Source organism: Dunckerocampus dactyliophorus, chromosome 11 (genome assembly GCF_027744805.1).
Source record: "Dunckerocampus dactyliophorus isolate RoL2022-P2 chromosome 11, RoL_Ddac_1.1, whole genome shotgun sequence".
Taxonomy (NCBI): Eukaryota; Metazoa; Chordata; class Actinopteri; order Syngnathiformes; family Syngnathidae; genus Dunckerocampus; species Dunckerocampus dactyliophorus.
This window is the reverse complement of record NC_072829.1, coordinates 4,486,167-4,507,283: the sequence shown is the minus strand read 5'-3', so window position 1 is coordinate 4,507,283 and position 21,117 is coordinate 4,486,167. Positions and strand designations below refer to the sequence as shown.

General features: G+C 40.4%; 1 protein-coding gene across 4 annotated transcripts in view; it reads right to left on the bottom strand.

The window, feature by feature from the left end:
• fstl5 (follistatin-like 5) overlaps window positions 1-21,117 on the bottom strand; it is a 162,787-nt gene that overhangs the window by 128,676 nt on the left and 12,994 nt on the right. For 3 of the 4 annotated variants that reach the window (XM_054793022.1, XM_054793023.1, XM_054793024.1), the window contains exons 2-3: window positions 10,821-10,956; window positions 2,575-2,605 (exon numbers count right to left, since the gene is read on the bottom strand). In XM_054793022.1, the coding sequence (XP_054648997.1) occupies window positions 2,575-2,605; window positions 10,821-10,956 (167 nt within the window). Of the gene's footprint in view, window positions 1-2,574; window positions 2,606-10,820; window positions 10,992-21,117 lie in introns of all 4 variants that reach the window. The other variant, XM_054793025.1, reaches the window with a different exon arrangement.

Sequence of the window (21,117 nt, the reverse complement as noted above, 5' to 3'; positions counted from 1 at the left end):
ATTGAAGCACTTCTAAGCTCAATGGCGTCACAAATGTGGGATTTTCCCTTCATCGATGGGACAGTCCTCCGCTTTGATCAGCGCCGTTTAGCCAAGCGACGGGACCGGTGGCGCCAAAATAACTTGTGATGGCGCATGACGTGACGGCCGTGTGCTTCGGGCTCATTAGTATTCCAACCTTCCCGCCTGCATAAAAAAAACGCCGGAGAGAGGAAATACGAGCAAGGCGCGTCCTTGGAGGCTTCATGTAAAAACCATGTTGAGGTCGGCGCTCTTGCCTCGTTTCCTAGACCCCGCGGACCCCCGGCCCACACTCTGGACCAAAATAAATGTTTTATATATGTTGTTTTGTTTCGCATTGTGCACAAATGCATGCATTGACACTTGTCTTGACCGGTGCACAACATTTTCCGATAACTGGCAACACGACTCGGACTCGGACCAAAAATGTGGAGAAACAAAAGGCACTTTGGTGCGGTTTGCTTGGCGTTCAGTGATATGGGGCTAAAAACTGCGTTGTAAATAACATATACATAAAATAAGAACGTGACTGGACAGCTTTCCTGACATCCAGTCAAACCTACGCCCGAGTCTCCGTATGATTCGCACGAGTTTCCCTTGGTTTTCGTACAAGAAAGCGTAACCGTTTGCTCTGGACTGTATTGTACAACAAGGCACCCCACGCCTTGTTGTACAATACTCGCAAATGACTCGCCGCTCGCGCATTTTGCATTCCGTGCAATTGCTAAATAACCCGCCATGGGGCCAAAGAAAGTTGTGAGTATTTTCGCGGCTTCACTCTGTCACGGTTTTTCAAAAATATATTCACTGATAAATCATCACTGTTTCATGGTTGAATATGGCCCATTATTAAAAAATACATACTTCAGCAAATGTTACGTATTTATTTATATTTACATTTTATTTTACGTTTGATGTATATTTATTTATGACATATTGTATTTACATTTATTGTATTTTTTTGAATTAAGCATTTTCAAGAATAAAAATGGGTAGATGAAGTAAAATAATAAAAAACATAAGGCATTCAGAGGACTCATTCAAAGACGTGATGATATGTGGTATTGTATACTGGCCACTAGGTGTCAGTAATGTTACACTGATGAGACAATAGCCACCACAGGAAGTACTGTACAGAACAGGAATTTTTTTTTTTAAAAAAAGAACATTAAAACAAGGAACTTCCCAGTGCTAATATGTGTGAGTCTATGTTATGTTTTATTTATGTCATATTTTCTCTTATTACGTCTACTGTATTGGGTAATAGAAGTGTAAAGGTGACTATAGGGGTGTTTTTCATGTCTAGAGGGCTTTAATAATGTTAAAAAATATATTTATAAGGTCGTAAACAGGTTTTTTATGCTCTAACTACAAAAATATTCCAAAAAAGAATCCTACTTAGCGGAAATTCACTTATTACGGTCAGGTCTAGAACCGGTTAACCGTGATAAACGAGGGATTACTGTACATTATTTTCTATGGGGAACAATAGCCTCGGATTTTGTACGTTCCAATTTCCGTCTGACTTTTGGAACAAACTAATAACGTAAACAGAAGTACCACTGTATTACGTGACGTAACTGGAATATTCCCAACCAAAATGCCGTCTGCTATGTTTTACCAGTTTAGATTTCACCGAAAGCTTCTAAAATAGACTTAGAATTCAAGAAAGAATCAGGACTTCCAATGCATTTTCTCTCACATATTTGTCATTTCTGCTGTCACTGTCACACTCGTACGTGTCTTTGATCCATGACGCGTTATCATTTGAGCTCAAGTCAACCAAAACGCACGGGAGTTCACTTGCAAGCGGGCCGAGACCCATCTCTGAAGCAGTCTTGGTCGACTTGTTGTAGTGCACAATACCAGGACCAAACAAACAGCAGCTTTCAACCGAACCGGGCATGACAAGGGCATGACAAGTGAACGCACCTCCTGCGCGATTGAAGCACTCGCACTGTACGTTCTGATGGTTGCTGTTACAATTACTGTAAGTCCATGGCGGTAATGCTGCCATGCTCATTGTTAAGAAGAAGACTCAGGATGCTAAAGCTAACACAAACAAAGCAACGTGTGAATATACAAAATGCCGTTTTTTTGCATACTGCCTCCTAGTGGTGTAGTGTACCATTTAGTGGAATTAGTTATGTTAGTGAAATGACTTAGTATCAACAGATGGTGATACTGGGCAGACAGAAGCTTTGTTCTGTGGTTATCATCACACCTTTCCCCTGTGTGATCACTGCTATTATGGGGAGCACTCTCCTTGTTGTAACCTATTTTTGTCATTCCTAATACACCGTTTCACCAGCCACACGCTCTGAATCCGACTCCAGTCAGGTTTCTTTTGCGGTGCAACAATCTGCATGCTGGAAGGCTTCCTCAGCAGCCCCCACCCCCCAAATAGAATCGTCTTAATTAGATGTTCAAGCCAAAGGACATGAACGCTTTACGCTTACAGCCGCCATGTTTCTGCCATGCACAGCTACACCCCGCGTGTCATTTGCACCAAGGATGAGGGAATCGGAAATGGAAAAAAAAAAAAAAACTTACCCTTCATCCTTAAGCTGCCAGGGATTCCATCCTGCGAGATAAAGAGAGAAAAAAAAGACAGTTAAATTAAACCGAGCCAGGGTGACGGGAACCCTTTTTTTTCCATTTTAGAGGAATAAACACGACACTGATGCAATGCTAAAGACTTCTAGCTGCACTGTTAGTATTAGCCAGGTCCTCTCCGCACATTGAAATGAGTCTGTAACCCCAGCAGCTCATCTGGATAGAATCTTTACACCAGGGGTGTCCAAACTTTTTTGCAGCAGGAGCCACATGGTGAAAAATGAAAGGCTGCATTTGTCACTTTGATATTTTCTACAGCAACACATATACAAGTAGTTATGCTAAGAAGTTATATATATTTCAAGAAAAAAACTGCATCCCAGCTTTGTCTCACAGGTGAAAAAGCCCATTATTAGTGTCAATTTCGCTTTTTTGCTCTTTTTTTCCCCCATTTTTGCTGTTTAGTTTCTACTTCAACTCTCTTTGTCAACTATTTTGTTTTGCATCGTTTGTTTCTCATAAAAACCTTAAAAAAAACATATTTTAAAAAAATATTTCAACTCAAAGGTGCTAAAATGACATTACGTTATGTTTCCTCATAATATTACAAGTTTATTTCAAATGTATTCTTTCTCATTAGAATACGACTTTTTTACCTCCGCAAAGGTTATGTTTGTGCCGGTGTTTGTCTGTTTGTTGCAATTGTCGGAAATGTGATATGGAAGAATTGATTAAGTTTAAGAGCCCAAACTGCTTCCTCGCTGGAAGACGTGTCGGTGGGATTGAGGAGGTCTTCAAAGTATTCCTTCCATCAGTCCACAACATCCCGAGTTGAGGGCAGCAGCACACCATCCCCACCATACACGGTGTTGACTGTGCACTGCTTCCTCCTCCTGAGATGGTGGTCCAGAATCTCTTTGAAGCCGTCCGTAAATCGTTCTCTATGGCTTCCACGAACTCCTCCCAAGTCCGAGTTTTTGCCTCAACGACTGCTGGAGCTGCAAACCTCTTGGCCTGCCTGGTACCTGTCAGCTGCCTCCAGAGTCCCATGGGCCAAAAAGGCCCGATAGGACTCCTTCTTCAGCTCGACAGCATGCCTCACCACTGGTGTCCACCTACGGGTTCTGGCATTGCCACCACGAGAGGCACCGACCACCTTACGGCCACAGCTCCGATCAGCCACCTGGACAAGGGAGGCACGAAACATGGCCCACTCAGACTCAATGTCCGCCCCCTCCCTGGGAACATGGTCGAAGCTCTCCCAGAGGTGGGAGTTGAAACTCTTTCTGACAGGGGACTCTGCCAGACGTTCCCAGCAGACCCTCACAATGCGCTTGGGCCTGCCTGGTCTGACCGGCATCCTCCAAAAAGATCCTCTGTGGCAGCACCCTGGGGGAGGATGAGATCCGTCCGGAGTTCCTTAAGGCCCTGGATGTTGTGGGCGTGTCTTGGTTGACACGACTCTGCAGCATCTTGTGGACATTGGGGGCAGTGCCCCTGGATTGGCAGACCGGGGTGGTGGTCCCGCTTTGTAGGAAGGAGGACCGGAGGGTGTGTTCCAACTATCATGGGATCACACTACTCAGCCTTCCTGGTAAGTTCTATTCAGGGGTTCTGGAGAGGAGGATCCGCCGGATAGTTGAATCTAGGATTCAGGAGGAGCAGAATGGTTTCGTCCTGGTCGTGGAACTGTGGACCAACTCTATACTCTCGGCAGGATCGTTGAGGGTGAATGGGAGTTTGCCCAACCAGTCTACATGTGTTTTGTGGACTTGAAGAAGGCATTCGACTGTGTTCCTCGAGGAATACTGTGGAAAATACTCCGGGAGTACGGGGTATCGGACCACCTAATTCAGGCTGTTCGTTTCCTGCATGACAAGTGTGAGTTTGATTCGTATAGCCGACAATAAGTCGGACCCGTTTCCAGTGAGGGTTGGACTCCGGCAGACATGCCCTTTGTCACCGATTCTGTTCATTATTTTTATAGACAGAATTTCTAGGGGCAGCCAGGAGGTTCCGCTTTGGTGACCGCAGGATTGGGTCTCTGCTGGGTCTCTGCTTTTGGTCTTGTTGGCTTCATTCAGACGTGACTTTCAACTCTCATTGGATCGGTTCGCAGCCGAGTGTGAAGCGGTTGGGATGAGAATCAGCACCTCCAAGTCCATTGTTCTTGCCTGGAAAAGGGTGGGGTACTACCTCCGGGTCAGGGATGAGATCCTCCCCCAAGTGGAGGAGTTTAAGTACCTCGGGGTCTTGTTCACGAGTGCAGGAAGGAAGGAACGTGATGCAGTGATGCAGACTCTGCATCGGTCCGTTGTGGTGAAGAGGGAGCTGAGCCGAATGGCAAAGCTCTCAATTTACTGGTCGATCTACATTCCTACCCTCACCTATGGCCATGAGCTTTGGGTAATGACCGAAAGGACAAGATCAAGGGGATAAGTGGCCGAAATGAGTTTTCTCCGTAAGGTGGCTGGGCTCTCCCTGAGAGATAGGGTGAGAAGCTGTCATCCAGCTGGACAAAGAGGCATGGGAGAGGGAAGTCTGGGCTTCCCTGCTTAGGCTGCTGCCCCCGTGACCCGACCACGCATAAGCAGAACAAGATGGATAGATGGATGGGTGGGTGGCTGGATGGATGGATGGATGGATGGATGGCAGTTTGTGTGTGCAAGAAAGCCCAAGCTGCATGGAAAAGTAAAGGCATTTATTTTAAGTGTAGTTGTGTGAACATAGCCTTGTATTTCCTCATCTCGTTCACCTTCCTTCCATCCATCATTTGTTTTTTCCACATGTGACGTCTAATGTCTGAAGAACTCCCCAGGCCGCAATTTCCCCCACCCCCTGCGCCTATTTTGTGTCAAAGCACATCTGATTATTTTCCGAAAAAGAAATAGCCAAACAATATCGTGGCGGAGCGAGTGAGGGCGGTGCATTTACTGCGTGCACGAAAAAACACTGTTTTTAACGTGGCCGCTCTCCACCGTGCATGCCATCAATATTTGATTTCTCTCAGTCGCCACAGTCCTCCTTGTTCCTGCACACGTTTTTTTTGCCTCTCTTCCTTTTTCCCAGATTCAGCAAGGAGGTGTTATGAGGACGATGCATTATGCAACAGGTCAATAAGCAACAAGGCGATCTGGCTGCCCGCTGAAAATAGCAACTTAAAGCATTTTTTAAACTGAAAAGACACCTCGAAATAAACACTGGATGACACATGTTTCGCTTGTTGGAACCTTCTGATGTAGATGGCTGTAGCTGCATTTGAAGTATCGTGAGTGGTTGGCACCCAGCAGCTTTATCTAGCTCTGCATGAGCTTTAAAATGTCTCTGCTGAGCTGTCGGTGTGCAACTCATGCGTGTTAAACTTGCCGTAAAGTTGTTTGCAATCAATTCATCAGCGCTATTAATACTGGCTGAGCAGTTTGCTCCTCAGCGCTGTTACAACATTGGTTCTGTTGCTGCTGTGTTGTGTGGTCAGAGACTGTTTGACATATTCGCTATGTTTTACTGTCCACTTTCTCATGCACTCCAAATCATTATTAAAGTTAAACAATAAACAAAAATAAACAAAATAAACAAAACAAAAATATATTTGTAATGTAATGTGATATAATTTACATATAAAAATTTGTTAAATAACTACAAATATAAAAAATATACATAAATAGAACAGCTAAATAATAAATAAATAAACTTGATATTATATAATATATATATATATATATATATCATGATCATTTTCATTTCTATCAAATGATGTGGCATCATTTTGTTACTAATACATCACCCACTTATTATCAGGAAACATATTCAAGATCATTTTTCCCCCAGTTTAGATCTGATGTGTTTTCCAAGTGTTCCTCTATTTTTTTGTTTAGCAGTGTGTGTGTGTGTGTGTGTGTGTGTATATATACTGTATATATATATATATATATATATATATATATACACACAGCAGTAATGGGGAAAAAAAACTCTCCAAATGTTGCTTTCATGGCGTTGGACTGTAATGTTAAATAAAAATCGGCGTGTCGTCGCAAAAAGAAGCTCAGAGCTGCCGCCACCTGTGGCTGTGTGCTATTCCTGTAGCGCGGCTGACATTTAGCAAAGCACCACAGGTAGCAGGGAGATATTACCATGGGCTTATTTGCATATGTACACAACTCACACTCCACTTGTTTGAACAGACTGATTTCCCCCGAGTCGCCCACCCCCAGGGGGCACTTTGTGAGGGGGTTGGGGTGGGGGGACAAGTGAGGCAGCAAGTAGCCCTCAGCTGCAGGGGGCGTCATCCTGCGGAACCTCTTCCCTTGGCTGACGGCCCACTGCTCTCTTGAGCGCTCTCAGGCTTTATCGGTTCAAACCCACTCGCTCCACCGACACCATGGCTTCAGATTTCACATCCTCCACACCGTCAAAGTCCAAGAGCCCTTCAAGTCGGCGAGATAAAGCTCATGTTGCTGCTTAATTGTGGGTATTATCTTCTGAACAGAACCATCCAAACAATAATGTATGTGCCGCAATATTTTATTGGGGCCTGAGAATTCCATGCATTTCCTCGTTTTTTGGGTGCTTTTGACTTGCATGAAAACTCACCAAAGCTATTTAAAAATCAACGCGTCCAGGAAGGACGTTCCAGTATTGCTTAAAATGACCAAAGTACGGCAAAATACTGCAAGTATTACATGTTATCATGAATGGACATGTTACTACATGGTCACAGCATGTATGTTAAACCGTAACACATTGTTGGATTTTTTTTTTTTTCATGAGCTGCCTCTTTGTACCTGTTTTTATGTCTTTAGAATGCACAGAAAAGATAAAGACGTGTGTTCGTGTCACATAAGGATTGTGAATGATGCAGTTTTCCTTTAAGAAAGTGTTTCAAACAGAGTGGGGAAGAAGGACATAAAAGCCAAAAACCTACCACTTCCACACGGAATGAGAGGAGAACCTTTTTTTCACCTGATATCCGCCATGTCATGTCCGTCTCAGCCATGGCATGTCGGCTCAGCTCTGCTGGCTCAGTAGCCAGTCTCCATGCAGTGTGGAAGGTCATGTAATCTAGCGTCATGTCTCATAACATTACTGATGCCTACTGACCACAATACCACATATAACTTGTCTTTCATTATTTTTTGACTAATAATAGGCCGTTGTCAACCACGGAACAACAATCATTGACAGTGTAGTGATATTTGAACAGTATGCAGAGGGACGACTGTACATGAATGAAAGGAGTAGCTGTGGAAATGCTGTGATCTTCCTGAATGGCCGTGACGTTGCTGCTTTTTGGTCTAAGGCTGTTCATGTACGGTATGTAGGATGCGGGCAGTGAGCGTTATAACAATAAATGTTGCTGTTGATGTATAATGTCTAATAGTCACATGATGGCAGACCGTCACAGATAGGATGACACTCGGAGTTCCAAGTGCAGCGTTTGGACTGTTTTATAATTCCAGTCGTGTTTCTCTCGCTGCATGTCATCGCAATCCCTCCCCACTCAGCCCCCGTTAATCTGGATTTGCCATGTAGCCCAGCCAATGCGGGACGGACAGGAGGGGCTTTACACGTCAGTCCCTTTGACCTCCATTTTGTTTGTGTTGACGTCAGTGTGTTCCTTTTTTTCCGTGCAGCTTTTCTACTAAACTACACTCTAGCACAAATTGTAGAAATTGGGATATTTTTTCTTTAGTGTTTAAAAATCTGTCGTCTTATAACTTGCGTCTGTGTGTGTCTGTGCTTCATTTGACCACTTGATGCCACTGTTGGCTCACCTTTCCCCCCTCTCCCTCTGCAACCAAACCGCTGTTCATGCTTTGACCAATTGATGACGAGCTTTTCCCCCGCCAATAGGAACACGGGGTTTACTTTTGCTTGGAAAGCGGGGGCCTTCCTGCGGCGAAAGTGCTTACAAATGAGAAATGTCGCAAAAAAAAAAGTGAACATTATTGATCATAAATCTAGTTTTGCCCAACCGATTTTCACCATTTAAAGACTCGTAGGCAGTTTGACGTCTCCACTTCGGCTGCAAGCTGAAAGGGAGCGTCTGTGTGGATGCGTCATCATGCTACATAGATGCTAATAAACATACTGTTATATGAACACCACTCAGACAGTGTCAGCAAAAAGGGAGCTTCATTAAAAGTGAAGCAAAGGGTGAAAAATCTTCAAGACTTCATGAGGGGTTCAAGATTACGTGACAAGCTATTTATGGCTGAGTGCCGTCTTGAAGAAAACCTCGAGGTTGTGACTCCCTAAGTCCTCCACGCTGCATGTACACACATCAGAACATTCTTCTCATTCTATCCGTTAACTGCAAATACGTCATATCAGTACAAAAGTAATACGAATAACAATGGATGACACTCATAGCGCTTTTCAGGACACCCCAAAACACTTAAAAATCACAAAAACAGGAGGTCATCAAAGCAAATGACTCCCCCACTCACGGTGCAACAAAACGCACATGTGGAACACGCTACTTTACTGCACCACACAGACACTAATATACATGCAAGACCATTGATTTTATGCTAACGGCCTACCCGCAAGGTATGCTGGGTAATTTCATGTTGGGGAAGTTTGCACGTGGGCTTCCCAGTATGCTTTGCGGGTTATAGAATAGCATAAATTTGTATTGTTTTGCAGGTATTTTAGTGTGCAGGTGTCTATTTCGACACCAGCATTGTAACATTGTGTGTGTATATATATATATATATATATATATATATATATATATATATATATATATATATATATATATATATATATGTGTATATATATGTATGTGTGTGTGTGTATATATATATATGTGTATATATATGTATATATATATATATATATGTATATATGTGTATCAGAAACGTCAGACTAACAACTGAAAGCGCTAAAAACACCGCCTGTAGGAAGCAACAGCGTGACGATAAAATCATTTACATTTTAATCTAAATAAGATCCTCCATGATCCTGCTTTTCAACTTGCTGCAGAAGAAAAGAAGTGTAATCTTTTGCTTCCAAAGAGTGTTTGAGCTGAGAAAAGTAATGACACAGCAGTCTTCTACAAGCTGGATGCTTTTGCCTTTGATTGATTTGGAACCCGATGAGCGATGGCACTGCTATTAAGTGCGATGGGGGAGGGAAAAAAAACAGTTGTTGTTTGTTTGCGCGCACAATAGCATGAGCCTGAATGCTTTGTCTCTCAGCAGCATTCAGTCAATGCCTCGTAGGAAACTTCCAAGTTATTGTTAAAAATGATCAACATGCTCAGACACGATGCATCTGCTCTCATTCTTCATCTGCGCTGACGGACGCCCGACCAAAACGTCGCCGCAGGCCCGAGGAGGAAATTCTCTCAGCGATGAAAAGTCAGATGCGGCCATTTTTCACGAAAGTGTTGTAATTTCCCTCAGTCTGGTCTGACAGGCGTAGAGAAGAGTGACCAACGGGCTTATAATAGTAATAATAATAATAATAATAATAATGTGTCCTGATTTCCTTCATTTATCATTATTTCATAAGTAAATGCTGAGTCTCTAGCCTACATTACACAGTGGATCCCTGCAAGTTGGCGATTCAGCATTCACATTCCGACAAACTTATGTATTTTTGGTCAAAAAAAAATATATATATATATATATATATATTTAAATGTACATATTGTATATAATATACTGTATATTTTTTAATTACAAAATTAACTATTTGTAATATATCTATAGTTATTTGTTTAATTTGTTATATATATATATATATATATATATATATATATATATATATATATATGTGTATATGTGTGTATATGTATATATATATGTGTGTATATGTGTATATATATATATGTGTGTATATGTGTATATATATATATGTGTGTGTGTATATATATATATATATATATATATATATATATATATATATATATATACATATATATATATATATATACATATATGTATATGTGTGTGTATATATATATATATGTATATATATATATACTGTATATATATATATATATATATATATATATATGTATATGTAAAGGATGTCCGATAATATCTGTGGGCCAATATTAGCATAAAAATGTAATATCGGCCATTATTTGTAGCACTTTTTTTCCCTATCATGAAAGCCGATATAGCCCTTTAAGGGCCAATTTGTTGTGAAAAAGCTAGTAATTGCTGATAAAATAAGTTAAGTTTATTAAGCAGATTGGAAATAAATAAAAGCATGATCAACTCAAGCAATACCTTATGTCTGAATCTCAAGACTGGTCGATAGGGCGGCGACACCAATCCGTCGTCGGTGGGCTTCCCGTCAGCGCCGAGCACCGCCACCAGCAGGAAGGCCGTGTAACACCATCTGCCCGCCGCCATCGGTGCTGTCCTGTCCAAACACAAACAGTGATGGTGAAGATAGATCTGGTGAAGACAGATCAAGTTGTAATTAGCGTCGCCAGTTTAAAGAGAGGCTATCAATCCAGCCTGGAGATTAGATCTGCTTGGGAATCAATTAAGAGGCGATAGACGTCACCAGGAGACAAAGAGACGGCGTATTAAGACAATTAAAGTCAAGCCTACAACTTAATTAGGCTCTCGCTCAAGACGTCTAGCCAGCAAACATGTTTATTCATATCCACAGTCGCAGAATTCACTTTCAACTTGTCCTCGCACGACGACTCAATTATTCATCTCCCCCAGTAAAAATAACTTTGCACGGCACACGAGTGAAACAAAACAAACAAAATAGCGTTAATGGCGGAGAAAACAAGACATCACGGAAAGGCAGCATGCAGGAAAAACTCAAACTTCCAACAACGCAGGATGAAACATGCATGCAGTGCAAACTTCATGTTATGTCAGATGATACTGTATGAGGCATTTAGCAGGTGCATCGAAAAACAGGAAAAAATCACGAAAAATGTCATGTCCAACAATGAAAACAATGTGTATTCTCCAAATTAGCCAACCCACATTGTAAATGGTATCTATTTGCAAAGTAGTTTGCAATAAACTCACAAAACCATTTAAATTAGTGTATTATTTTATTTTTAAAAAAATTTAATTAAAAAATACAATATTTCAGGAATTATTGCATTAATTATTTGTATGTTTTAGGATTATAATAATAACAAAAATTTAAATATTACTAGTATTAGCGCTAAAAATAGGGGGAAAAATGAAATAAATATTACGATAAAATCGGGCCGCACGGTGGTCTAGTGGTTAGCACGTTGGCCAATACAGGAACAGTCTGGGGATCGGGAAGACCTGGGTTCGATTCTCCCCTGGGCATTTCTGTGTGGAGTTTGCATGTTCTCCCCGTGTGTGTGTGGGTTTTCTCCGGGTACTCCGGTTTCCTCCCACATTCCAAAAACATGCATGTTAGGTTAATTGGCGACTCTAAATTGTGAGAGTGAATGGTTGTTTGTCTATATGTGCCCTGCCATTGCCATTGGTGTACCCCGCCTGTCGCCCGAAGTTAGCTGGGATAGGCTCCAGCATGCCCCCGCGACCCTAATGAGGAAGAAGCGGTATAGAAGATGGATGGACAGACGCGGTAGTTTGCTTACGCGGGATGTTGTTTACAGCCGTGTTGAGAAGTATGTGTTCATTCCACGACAGGATGTATGTGATGTAACACATGTCGGTTTCCGTATCGGAATCGGAAATTGAGAGTTGGACAATATCGGCATATCGGATATCGGCAAAAAAGCCAAGCTAATTTTAATGTGTTTTGTTAATGTAATTACATCAGCGCGGAGGTTATGTTTTTGCCGGCGTTTATCTGTTTGTTTCTGTTCAAAATAACTTGAAAAGTTAAGAATGGATTTGGATGAAATTTTCAGGAATTGTTGGGAATGGGATATGGAAGAACTGATTAGATTTTGGGGGTGATCCCGATCACCGTCTGGAGCCAGGTTTTTTTTTAAGGATTCTCTAACATTGCAGGTTAGGGCCATTTTCAGCATTTTTGCATATAACACAAAAAATGGGCAGAGCACTTGGGGAAAAAAACTCCAGGACATCTTTCCAACAGGTTCTACAAAATATCAAGGACTGGTTGATATAGAAATAACATCCATAAAAAAAGACATGTATCTGGGCCTTCATTTACATCTTTCCAATACATTTGTCGGATTTCTAAAAGCGGCTCTCACCGTCTAGCTCACAGCGTAGGTCAACGTCCATGCCAGCACAGATCAAACAAGGAAGGATGCGTTATCGTCATAACTTCAGCCGACAAAGATTAACACACGCATAATTACAATTTCCATTTGAACGTCTTGATAATCGTCCGGCAGATTAAAGCATCTCATTAGCAGACTTCCCATTAGCAATTAAGCAATTACGTCCTTCATCAGTCTCTTAAAGCAAGCCAGATTAGATCTCCTCCTCGCTGGACGTCCCCCAGCGCCTCGCTCAAGCCGCCACTCCGACTGCAGAGTCACATCCTTGCAAAACTCCTCTGCTAATTAGAGCGGAATATGTAAAAGGAAACAACTTTGAAAAAAAGCAATTAAGTTAATAAATGATGCTAGCTAAATATTGCTGCTTTGAGTTATATAAGCCTTCACTACGCGAGTCATTAGTACGTCTCTGAAGGGAGTGTTCAAGGTGGCTGCGTAATCCACCGGGACTGGGGATTGCTGTTTTATGTCCAGAACCACCGCAAACAATTCTGAGCGTTAGGACGGCCCCCTGCAGGCCAAGCGTCATACTACGAAAGAGTGCCAACATCACATTTTTTCGTGCCAGAATGATAAATAAATATAAATATCGAGCCAAATAAATAGAGCATTCAAATATGAATTATTTCATTAAAATGGGAAATGTATTATTATTGATATTTATATTAATTAATACATTTTTTTCAATTATTATTTTTATTCCTTTATTTGTTTTAGGGTCATGGATCTATCTGTCTATCTATATATAAATATATATGACAATCAAATATACACATATTAGTATATATGTACAGTACATATTAAATATGTGAATATATCATCCTAAATAATTATTATTAATTATTAATTAATTAATTAATTATTTTTTAAAATTATTTATAGTATGGTCAGGTTTTATATTTCATGGCCCGTTTTTAAAATTAAATTAAATTAAATTAAATTGCCTTTATGTACTTAATGGAATATGTAACTTTTCAGTTGTATTTTAATTGATGCAATTACATTTTTACTTATTTAAAGGAATTAAATGATTATATTAAAACTACTTATTAAATTATTTATTTTATGGTGGACATATATTCCAGGGCCTTTTTTTAATTACTTAAGGCAATTTCTACCATTTTTAAAATTTAAAATAAATGTTTATATTTCAGGGCCTTTTTACTAATTAATTTAATTTTAAAAATTTTATATTATTTGATATTATTTTATGGTGGACATATATTCCAGGGCCTTTTTTAATTATTTAAGGCCATTTCTACCATTTTTTATTTCAAAATAAATGTTTATATTTCAGGGCCTTTTTACTAATTAATTTAATTTTAAAAATTTTATATTATTTTATATTATTTTATGGTGGACATATATTCCAGGGCCTTTTTTAATTATTTAAGGCCATTTCTACCATTTTTTATTTCAAAATAAATGTTTATATTTCAGGGCCTTTTTACTAATTAATTTAATTTTAAATATTTTATATTATTTGATATTATTTTATGGTGGACATATATTCCAGGGGTATTTTTAATTATTTAAAGGCATTTATAAATATATAATTACCGATTTCTTTATTTATTGACGAGACGGAGCAACAATACAAGCCAAGGTTCTGTAGTGCAGGTTACAGAAAAGGTTGTGAACTGCTGTCGTCCGTCGACTAGCTGGCACCTTAGCAACGCGGTCGTGCTCCATTCCAAGGGATATCCGGTGCATCCCGCTTGGAATGCGGCAGCAGCTGCTGGTTCTCCGCCTCAGTGGAGCATCGGTGCGAGATAAAGCAGGCGGATTACTTTTCTATGTTATCTTCTCCTGGCGCCAACCCAATCAATCTCTTTGTGTTAAATGACTTATTAATGGAGCCTCAAGTGCGCGATGCTCAACACACAAACACACGCACACAAACAAACAACGGATCCTCTCAAGTTGGGCTGGTTGAGATTGGAGATTTCATATAAAAGTTGTTTTTTGTGGTGCCGGTTCAGCTTCACGATGGGGTTGGTGGCGTTGAACTTCCCTGGTTCTGTGCCACCACAGGGGAACTTGTGGATGGCAGGTTTGGCGCCCGTCTGCGACGTTTTTTTTCGGATTATGACGTTGCTCCTGTTTGGTTAGCACGTTAGCATACGCTGGGGGGCGGCATGGCTCAGGTGGTAGAGTGGTCGTCTCCCAACCTGAAGGTTGCCGTTTCAAGATACTGAACCCCCACTTGCTCCCGATGCTGCGTCATCAGCAGCTGAATGCGCTAAAGTGCGCTAGCTTGGAGGTGGCAAAGCAAAGTGAAGACCGTTTACCACGGGCCCTTTGTATCTGGGTGCTGCTGGAATGGACTGCTTGGATTGGAGATTTTACATGCAGGCTGCTTTTTTGCAAATGGCGGACAAATAGATGATATCAATATCAATATCAGATCGAGACACCCCTTTTTTTTACCACTTGCCGATATAACTATCGATATTGATATTTCTCGATATAGATATCGGATGGGGACACCCCCAGTAGACACGCATGCACGTGGGTTCTGTGCGTGCGCTGCTGAATACAAGTGCTGGAGCAGAGACTGGTCAATATCAATACTGGCTATTGGATCGATATCCATATCGATAACAGATATTTTAGATGCAGGCCGATATAATCCGTTTTTTACCAATAGCAATTTGAATATAAATATTAATATTGATTGATATCAATATCCATATCGGACAGGGCCACCCCAGTAGACGCACGTGCATGTGGGCTCCCAGGTTGACATCAAAATCCAATATCAGATATTTTGGATGCAGGTTGATATAATCCAAAATATCATTTTATTATTTCATTCATTTTATTTTTATATTGTTTTATTTTTTTTGTGCTGATATCGGCTGATATCAGTATTGATATTAACATTGGTCGATATCGGCTCGGAACACCACTAGCAGACCTGCGTGCACGTGGGCTCTATGTGTGCTATCAATATTAGCTACTGGTCCAATATAGATATCGATAGATGTTTCAGATACAAGTTGATATAATCCAATACTCATTTTGTGCTGACACTGGACCAATGGTTGATATCAATATCAGATTGGGTCACGCCTAGTGCATGTGTGTGCGCGTGTGCCTTAAAATAAACAGACGATTAAAAAAAAATTCAGGAATTCACTCAAGATAATGTACACGTCACTGTTTACCTAATATGTATCACGATATTAATATACTGCGTTATCACGCACCACCAAGTTAGCTATGGTTGCTAACATTGGGCACTGGGCGTCAGTGGATCTGCCCGAGTCCCTGCTTGTCCCGTCAGCGCTCATTCATGTGTCAGCTCAGTGAAGGTTTTCTTTGCAGTGTGTGTGTGTGTTATTACCAAAACAAAAGATGTTGTTTACCTCCAGCTGGTAGTTTCAAGCTGTGCAAGTGCTCGCTGAAAGACGTATGAGTCATGAGAAGAAATATGGTCGAACAGCAACATTTTTCCCCTGCACATTTTCTGCTCACTCTGCCGTGAAATGAAATTCTTATGGATGCACCGTAACAAAAAAACAACAACAACAATAAGAAAAACACAAGAAGACTCCATTTAAAAATCTGTCAGAAAGACAAGCGGGTCCTCGTGACCTTTAGAAGGAAAGTTCACAGCGTAATTGTGACAATGCTAACATTTAAAACCTGTCACATGACCTTTCTCACGTGCGGAGCAATTGCCCCTTCCTTCCATCCATTTTGCCTTTTTCACCTCCTCGCTATTCATGCTCTTAACTGTTTTGTTATGATTAGAAAATATGCACATGAGGGTCAAAAAGGAATGTAAAAATGAAGAAAGCGAGCGAATGTTCGCTCATTTGCGTAAAGGCTGACCTGCTTGCTGGGCCGGTGAGAGTTAATAATCATAAAAGTCAAAGCAGACGTGTCCTCAGGTGGTGAGAGTGAGTTAGAGAGAACATCTTTGGTGTTTGAAGTCTTCACAAAGTGCTGCTCGGGCCAAGAAGTTAAGTCCAGTTCTAGCTAGCAAAAAAAACAAAAAAAACGAAAGAGTCTGATATTTGATAGATTTTTTACAGTGTGCAGGTGCTGCATAAGGACTTTAAGGCGCCACATTAAACTTTATATGAGCTGTAAAGCTTTTCACACAATGTGATTTTTAACTGTACCCTCAAGGAGGTCTCCAAGTTCCTCAGTCCGAACACAATGAATGGACACGTGCATTGTGTGACACACCTCTAAAACACTTTATTTTCTATTAGTAGTCTTGTATTGATTGCAATAACTAAAAAGGTATACGTCAGCCCTGCCAAGGGGACACTTAAAAACCCTATAAGCTTTGTCCTAAGCTAGGTATCATGCCCATGTTCCAGCAGTGGCTTATGTCAGAAATGGTACAGTACGTCCTCGGTCTGCACACAAGTCACGTTCCTATGTTTTAGTGCAAGCCGAACACTGGAAGGGGCGTTGCAAGGGAGGGAGAGACAGTCTTATTAGGAAGCCTCCATAACTACACTGTTTAGTTATCACTGTCCATTTCTTAGGAGCAGATCCTTTCACATGTTCAAATATACCATCTTTATCCTTCAGGATGGTCGCGGTGTTGATTTTAATCGGCTTTTCACCCTGTCTGAGCATTTTACGATGTCTAATTTCTCTTCACTTTTCACTTTCACTTTCTGTTTTTCTTTTTGCCTCACTCATTTGAGAGACATAATGAAGGGAAAGTAAAAACTAAAAGAACGAAAGTGACACTGCTTCCTTACTGTATCAACGCCAAGAAGCGACAATATGATGTGACCACTACACCACTTAGTCATCACTGTCCATTTCATATGAGGAAATGGTATCCTTCACGTGTGGAAGGATACCATTGTTATCCTTCATGATGGTCACGCCGTTTTATTTTTTTTTTTTTTAATTTTTTATTTTACAGCGTCTCATTTCTTTTCACATTCTGTTTTTTGCCCTACACTTTGCCTCACACTTTGGGAGACAAAATGAAGGAAAAAAGTTATCTAAAAAGAAGAAAATTGCCCTTCCTCAGTGTATTGACGCACAAGTACGTATTATTCCACATACTCTACGTATCCACCTAAGTACATAATGAGGCCGATACACTACTTCGTTATCACTGTCCATTTCACAGGAGCAGATCCTTTTACATGTTGAAGGATACCATCCTGATTTTTCATGATGGTTGCGGCGTTGATGTTGATCGGCTTTTCTCCCTTTCTGAGCGTTTTACTATGTCTAATTTCTCTTTACATTTCACTTTCACTTTTTTTTTTTTTTTTGCTTCCCGCTTTGCCTCTCACTTAGGGAAACATAATGAGGGGAACAAAAGTTAACTAAAAAGAACAAAAGTGACACAATGCTTCCTCGGTGTATCGACGTGTGACTACATAATGAGACCACACTGCTCAATTATCACTGTCCATTTCATAGGAGCATATCCTTTCATATTTTCAAGGATACCATCTTTAATCTTCATGATAGCTTCAGCGTTGATGTTGATCGGCTTTTCTCCCTTTCTGAGCATTTTATGTCTAATTTATCTTCTGTGTTTGGGGTTTTTTTGCTTCATGCTTTGCCTCACACTTTGGGAGACATAATGAAGGGAAAAAGTGACACCATGCTTCCTTGGTGTATCGATGCAAGACTACATAATGAGACCACTACACTGCTTAGATATCACTGTCCATTTCATAGGAGTAAATAGTAAATGGTCTTTCACTTGTATAGCGCTTTTCCACCTCCAAGGCACTCAAAGCGCTTTGACACTGCTAGCACGTTTACCTACTGATGATGCAGCATCAGGAGCAACCGGGGGTTCAGTATCTTGCCCAGGGAGGATCGAACCCGCAATCTTCAGGTTGGGAGACGCCCAACCTGAGATCCTTTCACATGTTGAAGGACACCATCTTCATCCTTCATGATTTGAGCGGCTTGGACCAGGTATACAGCCAATGTTTATCCATTTTTCTTCATTTTCTCAGCAGTCTAATTTCATTTCACTTTCCTTTTCTTTGACCATCAGAAGAGTCTGCCTGTACCTGCTGTTACTTGCTTATGGCAGGTTATCTGGACTAGGGATGTGCACAGTGTGGTCCAGCTTGTTTTTGTGCTGTCTGCGACATATTCTACAAATAAAATTCAACACGACCTGCATTATAACAAAAACTTGGACATGGCCCAAATGCCCAAAAAAGTGGCACCTGCAAACCAAAATGACCACCTACTTGTGCAACGGTTGTCATCTGGAGCAGCTGTGCAAAAGTATGTTGGTAAACTTCACTCCCCGACACCTTAAAAGTTGCGTTGGACATTGAGCTGACAGTTTGGGCTTTGAGCTGGATGGCTAGTGCTGTCGACTCTCATTCTGCAGACTATGGTTCGAGCCCGGGCGAAACGCAACTCTGGCTGAACCAAGCAGGATACATTTGCGTCCTGTCACCACGGTCCCTAGCAATCCGACACTGGTGGCGGCTTTTTCTCACTCTCTGACGGGGGCGCTGCTGGGTATGTTCTGGAGGGTTGCATCCCTATTTGCATGATTTGGTAAGTTTTTGAGTATGTTAAAGCCCTCAATTAAAATGAAACTATAGTTGAGGAAATATTAACAATCGGATTGCTTTTTGCATGTTCATTGAAGAATGGCTGCCATTTATATGAATTTTTCTGTGACTCAAAGGGAAGTGTGGACTGTGTGGGTCAAACAGAGGATAGGAGCAGTAAATCCATGGCTGGGTAAGCCCACTGCATGGACTCTACCACGTGCAGTGTTAGGAAAGTATAATGTAATAAAGCTCTAAAGCCTTGGACGTCATAGACATCAGTGGAAGGCTCTGCTTGGTGCAGAAATGACACACTGTCCCTTTCACTAAGCCCATGTTTACTACCATCATTAAAGTCCACTCTGTTATATCCTAATAGCACATTTGCTTATGCTGTATGCTGTTTGGAATAAAAAATCACTGTCATCATTACGTTCCTTTACTGATAGGCTGGGAGGCATAAAACATCGCTTTATTGTTTTACAACGAGGCGTGCGGGGCACTTTTTGATGTGAATCTTACAGTCTGATGGAGTTTTGAAGCAGAAAATGGACACTCAGCACATCATTTTGTGAAGACTCGAAAAAAAGTTGCAGTCACGGTACAACAACGATGTGGTTTTTTATAAACAGCGCTTTCAGAACAATGGGGGGAATTTGGCTATCCAGCAACTTTACACTTGAATGTTCTGCAATATAACTTATTCTGATATTTCTCTCTACTTGTGGCGCTTTCTCGCCATGAAAGACACAATAATGACGCTTTACAGTGCTCCACCAGTCACAAACGCAGGCAGGAGGGAGGTTTGACACTCGTGGCTTCCTTTATGGAATACTCAATGATCTGTCACATCTGTAGCATTTAACAAGAGCTGCTAAATATCCATTTCCTGCCTGATGTTTGTCATGGAGCTTATTCTTCCTTCTCTTCTGGCTGCAAATGGGATTGTTTTGTAATTTCTTCTTGTTGAGCATTAATGGAGCACGACATGAACACCATTAGGGGAAAAAATAGAGCCAATAACGGCCTCAAAACATTTTAAATGTGCACGGCCCAAACATTTAAGTGAGTTATATAAGGCTGCAACTTGCCGTTATTTTCTTTGTCGATTCATCTGAAGCTTGATGTTCAGCGTAATCGAGTTACATATAAACAGTATATAGTTTTTAAAAGTGCATCTCAGCTTTGTGATATAGGTGAAAAAGCATCATAATAGTATGTTCTTAAATCATTTTTGTCAATTTTCTTTTCGTAATATTATGACTATTTGGCTATAATATTTTGACTTCATTCCCGTAATATTATTAACTTTTCACAAACCTCATTTTCCAAAAATCACAACTTTATTTTGTTTTGTTTGCTTCTCATAATAATATAACTGTTTTAAAAAAATGTAGTTTTTGTTAATATTTCAACTCTATGCTACTAAAAAAACTTTTTCTCATTAGAAAACAACTTTTATCTCTTTATATTTTGACTTTATTCTCGTAAATTGCTGCTGGGTTTTTTTTCAATTTCTGCTGCTGTTTTTTTCCAACTATTTCAATTTTCTGCTTATATGCTTTCTGTTTCTTCTCATAATTATGACTTTATGGCCGTAATATTTTGACTTTATTCTCGTAACATTACAACTTTTTCTGCAACCTAATTTTCCAAAAATTAGAACTAGTTTTGTTTGTTTTTCATAATATTACAACTTTTAAAAATAACTGTTTTCTTTAATATTTCAACTTTATGCTACTAAAATTGTTATTTTTCCTCATAATATTATGTTTTCGTGAAATTAAATTAAAATTGCTGCTAATTTTTCCATTTTTGCTGTTTTTTTCGTTTTCT